Source organism: Stegodyphus dumicola, chromosome 9 (genome assembly GCF_044657685.1).
Source record: "Stegodyphus dumicola isolate Sdum_Otavi_A_Nest chromosome 9, ASM4465768v1".
NCBI lineage: Eukaryota > Metazoa > Arthropoda > Arachnida > Araneae > Eresidae > Stegodyphus > Stegodyphus dumicola.
In genome coordinates, this window is record NC_140776.1 from 88,853,411 (window position 1) to 88,869,603 (window position 16,193).

Consider the following 16,193-nt stretch of genomic DNA (forward strand, 5'->3'; position numbering starts at 1 on the left):
TTCATTTAAAATTTATATTTGAAGAGCAACTCGAAAATTTCATTTGTTCAATTTGTTACTAATAAATGAGATCCACTGCCCAACTGGAAGTCTTAACTAGTTTGTGCATACTTAACGCAAATACTTCAGTTTTTATTTGTTATAATAATTTAGAGCTAAATTTTAAACATTCAACTTCTCTAATGCTCCCATAAAATTGTCCCGTTTATGGTTTCTTCATTTACATATATTGTATAAAAATGACAGAATAGTATACGAAACTATCAATATCCGCAATAAAATTCAAAGTTTAACATTCAAATTTGAGAAATAAAGTAGAGACATAGGAAATAAGTACTATATACGGCATCGTATTCTTTAAACTCGTTTGCTTGAGGCTCCTGCCAGCCAACATTCGAGTATTATCAGACTCACGGCCTGAAAACAGTCCTTAATTTCAGCAGTAGAACTACACAGGAATTGAAATTCCATTACGTGCACTTTTAATTCTAGCATATTTTGCTTTTTTTCAGCCGTTTGTTTTTAAAGTCCTGAACCTTTCAAATGACGTTTCAATCTAAATTTAAACTACATGCACGCGAACATCGCGACATAAAAGTAAAATAATGTCGTGCTCCAAGAAAAATCTTAAGTTAAAATACGTAACAGTAAATCTTGGAAATCAGACACTGCTGCTTGCTTTAAACGTGAACCTCACGGAACATTAAAACAGACTCTTAGTCTTACCACGGAACATTAAAACAGACTCTGAAAGAGAAAATACTACATACGTTTATCACAAGTCACACTTATGAAGAATTAAGTATAACCGATTTTAGAGTGTTTATTAAAGCATGAACCTAATTTTTCCATATGTTAATTTAAATAATCAATGGCATGTCTAAGAAACGTTTAGCAGGCATAGCCAGAGAAACAAGAAATGTGTGCTTTTAATCACAAACTGTATTACTGAGCTAAATATGTCAATGACAACATTGTTCGAAATTACATTATGAACTTATAATTTGTTCATCCCAAATGCTCTTGAATATGTCATTACGTATCACACTCAGGATCAGATTAGTTCCAAGATCCTACAAAAGCTTCAAATCATGTCAAAAACCCATTTTCTTATTATATTTATTTTTTAACTTTACTGAAATTCCCCGTGTTTAAAAAAATTTTAGTATTTCACCATTTTTATTACCAGTTGACCTACAGAAATATTAAAGTATGCATAAAACTTAAGTTCTACATGAAATGTGTAAGTTTTCATAACCAAATATCTTATTCTTGCTTAAAGATTTAGAAGTTAAGAATCTATGCATCCATCCTTAACCAAATATTATCGTCGTAGATAATTTGAAAGTAACTAAACCGAAACTTTTCTCGGTTGGCAAACCTAATTACTTTTTGAACCGTAGCGGTGATGGTTACATATACACAAAACAGATGGAGCTTTATTGTTTAAAAGTTACTCAATTTTCGAACATTGAGGAATTTAGTGCATTAGCAGCTAGTAATGGAAAAGCTAGAAGTGTTATGTAGTACGTTAGATTTATTTAATAATGGCAAAGCACTCAAGAATTATCTGCTGAAGAAAAGATACCTTCGTGAGGGATTTTCTAACGGAAACTGACTTGTATCTATGTCACACATGGAGAAATCGTGAAAACACCATTGAAACTAGTCTTTTCCCCGGGATTCGAACCCGGATCGAATTACCGATGTCCTGAGACTTGACCACCCGGCCCCGGTTGGCCCTTATGTAGTAGGAGAAAGATTCAATTACCTTATTTGGGGAAGAATAACAATGTTATCAAAACTTAAAGTATATATTACATACAACTTGCGATTCACAAGCATCACAAAAGTAGTTCAAAATTTGTACATCAGGCCTACTAACACCTGTTAAATAATGTTATCAAACTCTGCAGCTTAGATATTGCATGCAGCGACTGAAATCTGAACATTTTTAGTTTGTTAATTTGAATGCTAACACGAAAAAAGTGAAAAATCGTGTAAGGCAAGCAAATTTCATTGCGAGTACAAAGTCAGCTTTGTCAAATTGGGAATACCACAAAGTATGAGGTTGTCCTATTTTATGATATGATGTACACACAAATTCACTTTTGAGATTAAAAAGCAATTTTTATGGAAAAATCAATACCATCCGATAATTTACAACTCCATCTCTGAGGCAAAATTTAAACTAATAACACCTTTAAAATTTTCGTATTCCACTTATTACGAATGTGTTTGCTTTACATATGCAGGTTTAACTGGATATTAAAATGAAATTCAAGTAGGAAACAAATCATTTAACGCAATTCATACTGCAGTCTTGAATACAAGATCCAACGCTGACCAAGACAAGTAATTGTTACATACTTGATTTTGCATAAGTAATAACAGCTGTGAAGAACATTCAGGTCTCTTTCTGCAAACTATATGAAACAATAACAAAACACTTACCACAAATTTCATCACTTCCATCAGGACAATTTTTGAAAGTATCACATCGAGCTACCAATGGAATACAGGTCCCATCTTTGCACTTGAAATGTTCCGAGCACTGGGATCCCACAATTTCGAAATAAAATTAAAATCTCATTGATTTTCAATTTTTCAAATAATTGGAGAAAACAGAACTTTTGTAATATTAAAGTAAATTCGTGTCACACTAAAACCCGATAGATTGATATTGACTTTTTTTAAGAATTCACAATGCAGCAAAATTAAGAGATTTTAACAATAGCCAAGTATCAATTTTTCATTTAGAACAAATAACAAAGAAACATTGGAAAAGTTTCCGAAGACTATTTCGAGTTTCAAGTATTATTTAATCGGGTAACATCACTAAGCAACATAGTAGGAACGGAATTTGAGTTTCGAAAAGAAATCTGCTCATTTAATTGAAAGTTGGCAAAACAAATTCGAAGGCACTAATACTTTAACCAATTAATGAAGATTTCTCAGAATTCTGTGACGGATAGCTTTTGATAGCACAATATTTGAAAAAATTAAATTGAGAAGGAATGGGAAACTTGAGATGTATTATCCCAACATAATATTAGTAATATTTAAAAACTGCAAGGCTACCAATAGCTTTATAGTTTAAGAACTGAAAGTAACTTCATTTGAACCACAAGTTCGAAACAAGACGAAACAGCAAACACGGAAAATTCATCTGGCTTCGACTCTAGTTAGTTTAAACAAATTTTTGTTTAAGCAATCAGACATTGAACAGACCGATAAAAATGATTTAAAAACTTGGGTCTCTTTAAACTCAAACCTACCAAGTAAGTAGATAGTACAATGTTAGTCGGGTACTCCACTACCAGAATTCCTCAAAGGTAAAGAGCATGTGGCTCGAATTTTCATTTTTAACGAGGCCTTCAAATTGTTCTATAGTATTTAAAATGCAAACACTTATTGTTAAGTTTATGAAATGGACACTGAAAAATGCGGGATGCCTTCAAGTTTGTCATCACTTGTGTTTCAAGAAGTTCAAATGGAGGTAGCAACTAACTTGTTATTTTGAATTCGAATGACAACATCCAGAGGAAACCAAGAATCGGAAAGGTGGATCGGAAAATCGCCAAAAGGTGCAAGATTTGTCACGTACCCGAGAACTTACAAGTACCAAAATGGTTGCATTCGAGCTGTAAGGAAATATGAAAGCTTCTGATCAATATAAAATCTAAAAAATATCACATTTTCTTCGAAAACGAATTGTGGATTTTTTCCTTTAAAAAGGGTGAAGGAACTTGCTAAACGCATTACCTGGAAGCATTTCTAGAAAAGGATTGCTACGACAGAAAACCCCCATGTCTCAAAATTAAGGGAAACCATCTTTTTTCAGCGTTATCGTTAGAAGAATGTAAAGTAGCGTTTTTATTTGAATTAATATCAGTTGCATTACATTTAAAGCACAAGCAAAATAAAAGCAACATTTGGAAATTTGTAGTATCGAGCTCATGTTATTATGTAGCTTTACACTTAAATTCTATTATGATATAGGTCCCTTTAAATATTCCAATTTGGGGAATTTACATATTCTGCAGTTACTCCCAACTTAAATAAACATCTGAAGTGTTAAAGTACTCACCATCACGGCAATATGCTTCATCAGAACCATCTTCACAATCAGTATAATTATCGCACCATTGAAATACATTCACACATTTACCGTTATCGCATGGCAACAGATGGTCAGGAGAACATGGTTCTACGTCATGAAGAGCTGAAAATTAAATGCATAAATGAATGCAGATAGAACAGTAAAAATGAGAATGTCAAAGATAAATGAGAACTGAATCATCCTCAGAGCGATGATGTTTAATTCCGTAAATATAACAATTTTGCTATAATATACATGGATAAAGAAGGCGACTAATTACTTAGATCTTTAAGTTAGACAAGAATCGCAATAGTTAGTGAAGATTATATGAGGAACTACAAAATCACATGCAATATTTAAGAAAAATAACAATTTTACTTGAGTATCAAAAGGTGTACGAAGATTAAGTTCACCTTTCCAGCAAGTACTGCAACATTCAATATGCTTCATTATTAATAGAAGCGCCTGCCCTGCCATAAATTAGAAAAATCCCATCTAACCATTGATAAGTACTAGTGATTTCAAAATCGTAAAAAACAACCTTATATTTAGCGAATTTATTTGAAGTTCAGATTTTGAGCGTAATGTGCATTTGCCCCTCGCTCCCTATTTTAACTTCGCTAATATTTCTTTATGCTTGATCAGACAGCCTGGCTCAGTAAAAGTAGGCGGCCAGTGCAACTCTGATTAAAAATCTAGTTATAACCACGTGCAGTGCTGATAAGCACCACGTGTTTCTGTGATTCCTATTTTCTTCTTTCTATGTATTTCTTTCTCCTGATGAGGAGGGACCTTTAGCTGCCCTCGAAATCGATTGAGTGTTTCATTATACCTACACTAAATATAAGGTTTTTTACGATTTTGATTGTCACATTAGCGTGTTTCTCTTCTAGTTCTAGTCTACTAGTGATTTCGTCAGATTCGAAACCCAGGAAGGCTTGCTACACGAGTGTTCTCCATGTATAACGTGAATATGATCCATTTTCTCTTAGAAAACCCTCCACGAAGGTTTTTCCTTCGGCAGATAGCCTGCACGGGCTTTGTCAAATCCATCAAATTAACTTTCGGATCCATGCTGCTTTAAATACAAAGATGGTATTTATTCAAAATACCAACAGTATTTTCAAGACTCGTCCTGAAATTTTGGTTTACATTTTCCAGTTATACATTTAGTCATTTATGTTAATTCCCGCCAACCAGAGCCTGCGTATTTTAACGAATGAAACCATGAGGTAAGAAGTTCTCAGAAAATGTTAATACCTATAAGCAGCATAATCATAGCATTACATGTAGATGTCAACTCTCGAGGGCCATTACTCTAACAGTAACGGTGCCTTCGTGGAAGACTTTCTAAAGGAAACTGGCTCGTATTCACTTTACCCATTAAGAAAAACCCACTATGCAGATAGTCCTTTTGCCTAGATTATAAGCCAGGACAAGCTGCCTGCATTTAGCGGTAGTAATCACTCGGCCATTGGTTGGGGGGGGGCGTTGCTAGATCATGAACTGGCAGTACAATTTTGTTAACCTACTTCCAAAAGTTTCTTTTGAGCTTTGAGATCAAAATCCTAGCTTTACGAGTTGCATTTCATTCACGGGGCACTTTTTTCAGGGATCAACCTTCTAACATTTAAGCGGATTCGATTTCTTATTCAAGAGTCCAGAAGCAATAGCAAGGAAAATGTTCAAAGAACTATTCAGTAAAGAATTACATTTATTACCAAGTAGCTGTTTGAATTTGGATTCCAAGAACAAAATTTTTTATTTACAGAATCTTTGTGCGAGACTGCTCACTTGTGTATAAGTACTAATTTAAGACAGTTTTAATCCTCGACTCTTAACGTTGCCTTTGTGAAATAATTTCAGTAAACTAAATTTAATATCAAGGAGGAATAGCTCGGGAAATGGCTTAAAAGTTATTAGTACGAGTGTTTCAATTTCCTAGAAGTCAGCATAACAAGTTTCCAGTTCCCCGAAGCTTTCCTACTTTGGGATCAAAATATTTCTATGGAGTTCATTTTGTAGTAACCAACACTTATTAACAAAACGCGCAGAACGAAATAAAACAAAAGCTTTCGCTTGCAGTACATTTCGGAAATTCGAGTTATAAAAGTCACCTTTTGTGTTCGGTTTATACTTGATAGACAAAGCACAAGTCTAAACCTGCACCCACTAATCATTATCAGTGAAATGCATCTTAATTTGTATTTATTTCATTGTACATTTCGGTGCTTTATAACAAGTAACTTATAGCCTGCAAATATTCAGGATGACAATTGTTAACTCCAAGAACCATGAATGAGAAATTTTAAGACATACCATAACAAAGTATCGCCGTCAGTTTAGATAAAGCTCATTTCTCCATTTCGAGATAACTACGGCCAAATTTCACGATTCGCCTTCAAGTATAAAAACATTTTTGTAACTCAATAAATTTCACGTACTATAATACTCAGTAAAATTAATTTTTACATTCGGTTCCCCTCTACAATATTTACAAACGTTAATTTTTCGAGACATTTGCTGCCGTATCAATCAGATTTTAAAAATAAGCATGCCATGTCTAAGATCTATAGACTTCGGTTTCTAATACATGAGAACAACCTACTTATTGAGGTTAGGTTATTGAATATGGGAAAGCCAAGAGGGCCATTTACCCAACAGATACTTTCTTGGAAAGCTGGCTTACACATGGGGAAAACTACTAAAACTATTCAGTCAGCCCGTTCGGCTGGGCTCGAAACAAAGCCAGGTGTCTCAACCAGTCAGCGATCCTGTGAAAAAAAATTTAGAAAAAGCAACTCTTCCTCAGCAGATAATTCTGAATTTGAGCGAGATGATTTAATTCGTAAAACAAATGTCTATAACAAATTTGAAGAAAATTGAAGTGCTTGGGATAGATAGCCCCCCTTTCAATGTTTCAACTGCTGAACTCTAAATTTTAGTTTAGATTTAAATTTATACTTATCGCTATGGCATGCAATACTGAACAAAAAGCAAGTATAAATCAGCAGTGAAATTCAGTACCCTCAATTTCTGGCACTTCAACTGAATAGCTTAGAGATAAAATGGCTTTCATGCATCACTGCACACAGCGATTTCTATTAACCTCTAAATGAACCGAAATATCTATTCAAAAATAGACATGAACAAGATGCCCCTTAACTGTAAGGAATTTTGTAGTTTCGTCCACGAAAAGCTATTGTGTATTAAACTGTTAACAAGAACGCAAACTACTCTGAAAAAAAACTAACTGTACTAAGGCAAGTGGGTTTCTCCTTTCCAGTCCTACAAAATGCAAAAGAACCTTGTTTATTGTATCTTAGTGAATCTTGCGAGCATTTTAAAGGAAAGAAATAATTTTAGCTTGTGATAAACGAAAAATTAAACTAGTTCAGTTACTATGAAACTAAGAATATAAAGTAACAAGCCATTTACTGGAAATTTCATATTAACATTATCTTTATAAGTTATTTCTAGTCTCATTTTAGGGCGAATGTTAAAGTATTTGAATCATGCAACAAGTATTTAGAGAGATTAACATTACTTTCAACGGTTGTACTGGATTTCTACAGTCAAAGCAAACGTGCTTTTAGAAAGATTTTCTTGTGTGTGAAAGAGTATCTGCTTTCTGTGTCCAATGGAATATTAAATATCCATTCGCTTAAAAATATAATTTCCTGTAACAAATAATGTGCAACATTAATTGTTACGTTGAGCATTAAATTAACATTTATTACGTCTTAGCGTATCAAATTTTAAATATTAACATCTTATTTAACCATTTAGTTTTAGTCAGTTAATATGAATTAAGTTGTTTATCTGAAAACAATGGTTTACTCAACCACCACCGCTCTTCAAGCAATTAAGAAAGTTTGCAAACAAGGACACTTTTATATATGGACTTAGAGTGAAATCTGTACCGTCAGAGGAATTGATAAGTTCATTAAAACTCAAATTCTACTAAATATTATATTACACTCATTGCCAAGTTTAGTACGTTATATCGAAGGTATTCTAAAGCACTAAATTTCTGGGACTATTGTTTTGCATGACATGCGGATTAAAAACTACCATGTCATTTTACAAAAAAATACAGCTTAGAAAATAGTTTAGAGGTGTAACGAAAGTTTAACGTAACTGAATAATTTAAATATAAAGTTTGAATGCCTCCATAACAAACGACAGCGAGAAAAATTTCAAAATTCGAATTTCGGGGAACATAAATAATGAATTCTATAAAGTTCTCTCAGTGGGCTATAATAAGGAAATAAAGTATTTAAACTGTAGTTCATATAAAATACGGGAAATTAATTTTGAATACAAATGAGCTTCACAACTGTTACAAGTTAATACTTCTTATCACAAATTATACATACACACATGTAAGAAACTCCTAAATATATGTTTTAAGCAATAACCTCAAAATCAGTATCTCGTAAAACAAACAGTAATTTCACGGGGTGAAGTGCAGAATCGCCCACTTATTTGTTTGGCGCTTTTTACAAGAGTAAGAAGAATTGGATTTTTGTCAATTTTCTTTGACTTTTAAGTGAAAATAGGTCGATGTGTATAAAGTGAATGGAGAGCGCAATGTTAGTTTTATGGAATTCTGGGATTTTTTTAAGTGGAAATATCTCGATGTATACATAGATACAGAGTTACAGGGGCGTAGCTAGAGGGGGGCAAGGGGGGCATCTGTCCTCGGGCGCAGAATCCAAGGGACGCCAAACTGATGTTACGACATTTTAGAATTAAATGTTTTCCATCCTTGGCAAGCAGTAGGGGGCGCGAAATCTTCAGTGGTCCCTGGGCGCTGAAAACCCTAGCAACGGCTCTGCAGAGTTAGTGCAATTCTCAAAAACGCGCCAAGCTGTGGGCGATTCTGCACTTTCCCCATTTTTTTGTTTTTATTACTTGTACACCCCGTTAATTATAAAAAAGCTGTTTTTAATTTTATAACCAACTGCAAACAATAGCATACAGTTACTAGTTTGCTGGAAATGAAGTGCTCATTCTTAAGTATAAACTGAAGTCTTTAATTTAGAAGCAGCATAATTTGAATTGTTGGAAATTGTAATTAAAATTAACTAAATTTCGAAAAAACCTCTAGGAGAAAAAAAGTTTCGAAAATATATAATTACAGACACGAAAAACAAAAGAAAACTTACCAGTCAATTTTCCGATACAAGAAAACGAAAGCACGCAAATTAAAACAACTGACGGACTCATTCCTATGGATAAACTTCCACCACCAAGTAAGCACAGACTAAGAGCTATGGCACAAGGAACTCTTTATTATTTACTTAATTAAATAATGAGCATGCGCAGCTCGTATGAGATTCCGAAATGCGGAGGTAAGCATCTCTCTGCATGCAAATTTTACTAAAGTGAACGCAGAATTTTAAATCCCCAAATTTATAAATGAAACGCTAAAAAAGGTCAAGAATAAAAACAATTTATGAGTGCGTATTTGCATTCATAAATTGTTATCATTTATGAATAATGATAACAATTTATGAACAAATTTATGATAAAAATTGACGACATTTCAAGCAAAAACTTATACTTCGTTTTAAAGCTTATGATGCGTTTTGGGGAAATTAGCTCTATATAAATACTGTTAAAAATAGTAATATCAGTTTTTATTAGAAAATAATAATGAAAATAGCTAGTAGGAGTAAATAAATTCCATTTTATTTTTGTAACCTAACTTAAATAATCGTATATATGCATAAGAACATACTGTATTTTATTTTTCTGCGGGCGAAAGTCATGACATTAATGAAAATAAATTATCGAATAATGAAATGATATAAACTTTAATGATAAATTTATTGATTTTTTTATCTTTTTTAATATTTTATTTAAAGAGTTTCTGGTAATTAAAGATCTTCTGCTAAAATACTTTTTGAAAGAATGTATTTCCTTGATTGCTGTATGCATTTTGTAAGTTTCCACCTGCATTCAGATTAGCTTAGCATAAAGTGATCAGATAGACATATATGGCTGCATATATGCTACATATATATGGCTATAGTTCTGCATTTCAATACAGTGTCATTCTTCAGGATATGTTCCGGAAAATATCCCACTTCCGTAAATATACTAGAATTTTAGAAAATACAGTTCATATGAAATTTCATAGAGCCATTGCCCATGGTCATGAAGATATTTTTTTGGAGATCGGATATATATTCAATAATCAATTAATCACTAGATATACGTTTTAGAGAATCCGCGCATTCTATATATAGGTTTTAGAAAGCTGGCGAGGTCCACGGCAAAAATACTGCTTTACACACCTGACAACCAAATCCTGCGAAAAATTTTAAAACGATCTATGGAAGTGTTATAGAATACAAACACGGTGGATAAAAACTTAATTTCTGAAAGGAAATATTTTGATGACGAATAATTATCTGATGGCAAATTTTTCAATTAAATACTGTGTTTAGAAAGATATAAAGTTCTGAAAAACAATCCGAGAATAAAACTAAAAAATGAATAGGAGTCATATTTATGCCATAATTGAAACCCTCATGTTTCTTTCAAATCTGTAATATTAATAACTGAATTTCGCTTACTGAGCGTACATTCCGATAACAATGACAGCAAAGCCTCTCATGACAACCTCCTCTAAAAGCTGGCAGTTTTTCTGGAAATATAAATAGGTATTGGTATCGAACATCGCAAATAACCCAGATTTTTAGCCTACTGACGGAGAAAATAAAACTGCTAGACAATGGTAATTCGATCCTGAGTTAAAATCCCGCTGAACGATTGAATACCTGAGCATTTTGGTGGGTTTTTTTCTACACGCATAGCGTGAACACGAGCCAGTTTCCTTTACAATGTTCTCCAGGAAAACATCCATTTCCCTAGACGCTTAGTTCAAATGTGTTTTGAAGTAATAAAATAATCCAACCTTTACAGAAGATATAAATCATATAAAACTGTATCGTTTATTTCTTGTGGTTTCACTGTAAATATGAGCACTTGAAAAACATTTAAAATTACTCAAATAAGAATATTATTTGTTTGAAGTAATAAGATTAGGTCTCAGACAATGAGTGTTGGCAAATATTACTTCCTTGTACGAAGTGAAAAGGAAGTACTGTAATCGCAAAAAATTTACGCTATCACATTTCAACGAAAATATCCATTTTGACCGCTGTCGAATACAATTGAACGATGTTTTTACTTGCCATCTGTGCGTAAGGACTGAATAAAGGACTCTTTTTCACCAAACAAATTATAAAACTGATTTAAAATGAATTCAGGAGAGATTTTTTTTTTGATGGTGCCAGAACGTACGTACGTATGTATGTATGTATGTATCTCGCATAACTGAAAAACAAGTAGCCTCAGAACGTTGAAATTTTGTATAAAGGACTGCTATAACATGTACATGTGCGCCGCCCTTTTTGGTTGCAATCGGCAGCACCAAAAGTATATAAATATATATATATTTATTCAATCTGTTACTCGGTTCAGTGAGCTCTATTTTTTATTCTTATATATTGGTAAATTGCGCATTCTTTGCTTTAAAATTATGTTGTTCTTATCTTCCGGTTAAAGTTTTTATGCCTTTAGTAAATCGGCATGCAATATTTGTGTAGAATTATCAACAATTTAAAAGTTGTTCAAGTGCGACTAAGCCTAGTTACTTATACCATAGCAGCCATATTTGTTTACATTTTAAACTTAGCAGAATAGTGGATTTGTTGCCAATCTAGAGAAAATAAGCTTTGCAAAAACAAAGATATGACCTTCTTTTATTATTGCGAATTAAATAATGCTTGATCCATTCTGTAATTTATTCGAGGAAACAAGTGTTTAAGATTTACTTCGTAATTTTTAATAGAGATATTTTGAGTTTTTATGTATTTTTGACTTGTCGTAAAGTGAGAATTGAATTAAGTGAATAAGAACTACTGAATCGTCTGTGGAAAAACTGTTTCTTTTTTTTTTTTTTTTTCTTTTTTTTTTTTTTTTTTTTTTTTTTTTTTTTTTTTTTTTGATTTAATATAGTTTTTGAATAGAACATGTGGCAACAATTAGATAATTCTTCAGATGGTATAATATTTACGCATTCTGAGTTACAAAATAGATTAGACATAACGCTGTTAAGTGAACAGTGCCAGAGTGTCGTTATGGTAAAAAAAAATATGGTGAATTTTAAAGAGTGCATTTATTCTATTGAGGTTTATGCGCTATCGACGAAGTAGACTTAAATGAAAAAAGTTTAATTTAAATGCAATAAAAAAAGCGTGTAATTTAATATTCCGTACAAAGAAGTCATGTGGTGCACACATCAGATTTTCTAAATATTTTTTTCAGTCATTTCTTAGTTCATTATTATCAATATTCAGGTTTCTTAGTAAAAAGTCTAATAAGTTTTCTTTGCCTTTTTATTAGCCAAAAAGGGCGTTAGTCAGGAAACTGGATTTTGTGTCGTACGCTATAAACGGCTTTATCACTCTTCAAATTGTTGAGATTAAATATTAGTCCCTGTGTTATTTTTAAAGAATTTAATAATGAAGAATCTGTATATGTATATATGTATATATACGTTATATATAGTTTTCTAATCAAAAATTCATTAAATTTTCACAAAATATGAAATATAAATTTCTAAATTCAAATTCCAGGCTTCTAGATGCACATGTTAGGGTAGAGATTTACGTTATTCAAAATTTGATGGCTCTAGTTCCCATCGATTTTTCACAATGAAAGAGACATAAATACATGCAGATTCGTTAATGCATAATTTCTTTAAAAATAATACAGGGCGATAATATTTGGCGGCAGAAATTTGAAAAGTGACTATCCGGTTATAGTGAACTACGCAAAATCCCATTTCGAGACCAAAAAGCCGCTTATGGTTTAAAAAAGTAAATAATTTTATAATTAGTTTCGAAAAACAAGAAGCATTTTTATTTACTTAAACAAGTTCTATAAATATATAATAAATTACCTACTTTATTGAGAACCTTCTTCAGATATCACTTTCGACATCTTTACTTTCAAAATTTGAATACTTCATACTTGTTACATCATACACTCATTCACTTGTTACATCAGTACTTATCATTTGTAGAGCTAATTTAATCAGAAATAAAGAAGCATTTTTTAATAAAGACTTTTAGAAAGTTTTAAGAGATTATTGCGGAACGAGAGACTGTCAAAAATAATATGTTACAATATTTACTCTGACTCATGGCATCAGTCTGAAATAATTCTTGAATGAAGGTTCTTAAGATATCTATAAATATGAAAATATACACAAATAGGAAACTGAGTAAATAATAAGGTTTTTTTAGTCCAAAGGGGCAATTTGTCTAGAAGGCCTATTAATTTCGTTTTGGAATTTTGCGCTGAAATGTCAGCTGACTTTTCAGATTGGTGCCACCAAATATTAGATCCCTGTATTATATTTAAAGAAATTAAATCATAAAGAATCTGCTTAAAGGTATGTGTGTTTTTCGCATTGTGATAAAACAAAGGTACCTAGAGCCATAAAATTTTAAATAACGTACGTTTCCACACGAATATTGGCATCTGGAAGCCCGAATTTGGAACTTTTTTATTATCTATTTCATATTTTAACGAATTAAAACTTTAACGAATTTTTTATTAACAAATTTAACGCTTTCGAAGCGAACGAAGGCAACACTGTACGCGGGAATTTTTTTTTTTTTTAATCTCCAGCTCGCGAGACTGTGTATCGAAAATTCTAAAGCTATGCTCATTTTAAAATTATCTTGCGATATTACTTTTGAACTTGATTTTATGGTTTAAGTGTGAAGAACATGATATTTAATAAATAAAGGTGACACACAAAACGTTAAAAAAGACGCCTCAACGGGCGTTATGTAAAATCTTAAAGCTCTCAAACTTTTATGTATATTTTTTTCTTTTTAACTTAGCCAAAAGTCTCAGAAAATATCTCAAGAGCAGTATACAGTCTCCGACTACTGAAAGAAGCAGCTGAAATTTAACTTGCATAAAGATGCCATTTACTTAAAGGGCAGCAATTTGGATAATTAAGTTAAATAATCTACTGAGTTCTAAAAGAATCATTTTTCAGAACACACAAGAAAACTTAATTCTTGTAAGAAAGTATGTTGACATAGGAGAGTTTACCGTGTTATTTCTTATGTTGAATTTTACTTGCACTTTTATTGTTTCGTCTACTTAACCAACAATTATAAATGAATAGAGTCTAAATAGCTAACAATTTTATATTTAAAACAGACTGTTGACGATTTCAGCCCCACTGTACAGAGACTCCTTCTGTAAGTCCAGAGACTTCTGTAAGTACAGAGACTCCTCTCTGTAAGTCCTAAATTATGCTGCCATATGTTTCTCTTAATTCTAAAATTGCAAAACGCTTAAATTCTGCTGCTTAGTACATTACCTGAATTCTAAAAATTTTGCCACCCCAAAATTCTGCCGCCCGGTACGGCCGCACCGTTTGCATCGGCTCTGGACCAGGCCCTGCTAACTGTGCTGTGTGCTAATAAGTTTGTAGGAATTTGAAATTATATATAAGGTATTTCTCCCTCCTTCCAGCATGCTTTCGTGGTATAGCGGTATCACACTTGCAACGTATTCGAGAGATCCAGGTGCGAGTCTTAGCGAAAGCATTGCTCATTTTTCATTTCTTCTGCTTTAAAGTAATCTAATGACTCTACAACTATAATTACATTAGTGGTACAACTATAATTGCAATAGTTACTATAATTACATTATTACAACTATAATTACAACGACATTAGTGGTCGAAAGGTAGCAGAGTCAAGTTGTTATGCTTTTAGTTGAAGCTTGTAAATCATTTGAATCTAGAATCATTTGAATATATATCTAGCCCACAAGAAGCGATGGTTAGTTTCGTTAACGCTTTGTTACTTTGGGTTGAAAAGAAGATAACAGATTTCACTTTGACATTAATTCCGAATGTAAAGAGGAGGAGATAATTCGTTAGAAGTCTAAGAATGTTAGAGTGGTGTTTAAAATTAGCCAAATAGAGTTTATAAAACTTACAAGTTATCTGACAACAAATTATTCAATGAAATATGTCATTTAGAACAACATCTTTCAGCAGAAAATTAAACAGTTATCCAATATAAAACTGAAACTGAGACTAGACAGACTATGCCTCCACCCATGCTTAGAATAATTATGCTTCTTTCAAATCTTTAGAGTAGCAAAACATGTAATGTACGCGGAATAACAAAATACTATCTTGCTGAATAGTACAACGAATTCAACTAACTGACCAAAAAAAACTAGGAATTCTTGAAATAGGTACTAGGTATCATCTTTTAGCGTTAAGATGATTTTTGAGCTTCAGATTGTTTTATTATTTTATGCAATAAAATTTTCATAGAAGAAGGTTTCTTATGCTAATTATTTAAAATAATATTATTATGTTTCAAAGAAGGTTTTTTTTTTTTTTTTTAAGTTGCCAGATTTTATTTTCTTGAACTGGTTTCAGTAAAATCAGATCACCTTCACTTTAGGATAAACATGTCTGATCACATGTAAAATCGAAGCATAAAACTGTCAATTTTAAAGCATTTTGCAACTTTTAAACAAATTTATTGAGGAGATCGTGTTGTGGAGTCATTAGGTTATTTTTTAGCAGGAGATGGAGAAAATGTGCAATGCCCTCGCCGGGATTCGAACCTGAACCTCTCGAATACCCGCCGAGTGTGCTAATCTTTGCACCACGATGGCAAGCTAGAAAGAGGGAGAAAATACCTTATATACTCCCCTTTTAAAGGGAGACTGGTGATTAGGGAATCCAGTTGCCAAATCCTGATGGGGAAGAATCATCATCCACCACCTTTTAGTTCGGGCTACACTGTAGAGTCATTAGGTTATTTTTAAACAGAAGATAGGACAAATGTGCAATGCCCTCGCAGGGACTCGAACCTGGACCTCTCGAACACGAGCCGATTGGGCTAATCACGAAGGCATGCTAAAAGGAGGGAGAAAATATAGTGTGTGAGACGTAAGATGTAAATTCTCTGCAAGCGACAGCTGCTTTGTTTGTAGAGAATGAAGAATCTCATGACTCCTT

The 16,193-nt window shown here is 32.6% G+C and overlaps 1 protein-coding gene across 2 annotated transcripts in view; it reads right to left on the reverse strand.

The window, feature by feature from the left end:
• LOC118188495 (uncharacterized protein CG3556-like) overlaps positions 1 to 9,428 on the reverse strand; it is a 30,102-nt gene extending 20,674 nt beyond the window's left edge. Inside the window, exons 1-2 of one of the 2 annotated variants that reach the window (XM_035358927.2) lie at positions 9,274 to 9,428; positions 4,091 to 4,225 (exon numbers count right to left, since the gene is read on the reverse strand). In XM_035358927.2, coding sequence (XP_035214818.1) covers positions 4,091 to 4,225; positions 9,274 to 9,334 — 196 coding nt within the window. In that variant the 5' untranslated portion in view covers positions 9,335 to 9,428. The remainder of the gene's footprint in view (positions 1 to 4,090; positions 4,226 to 9,273) is intronic. The other variant, XM_035358928.2, reaches the window with a different exon arrangement.
• Positions 9,429 to 16,193: the final 6,765 nt, after the last annotated feature.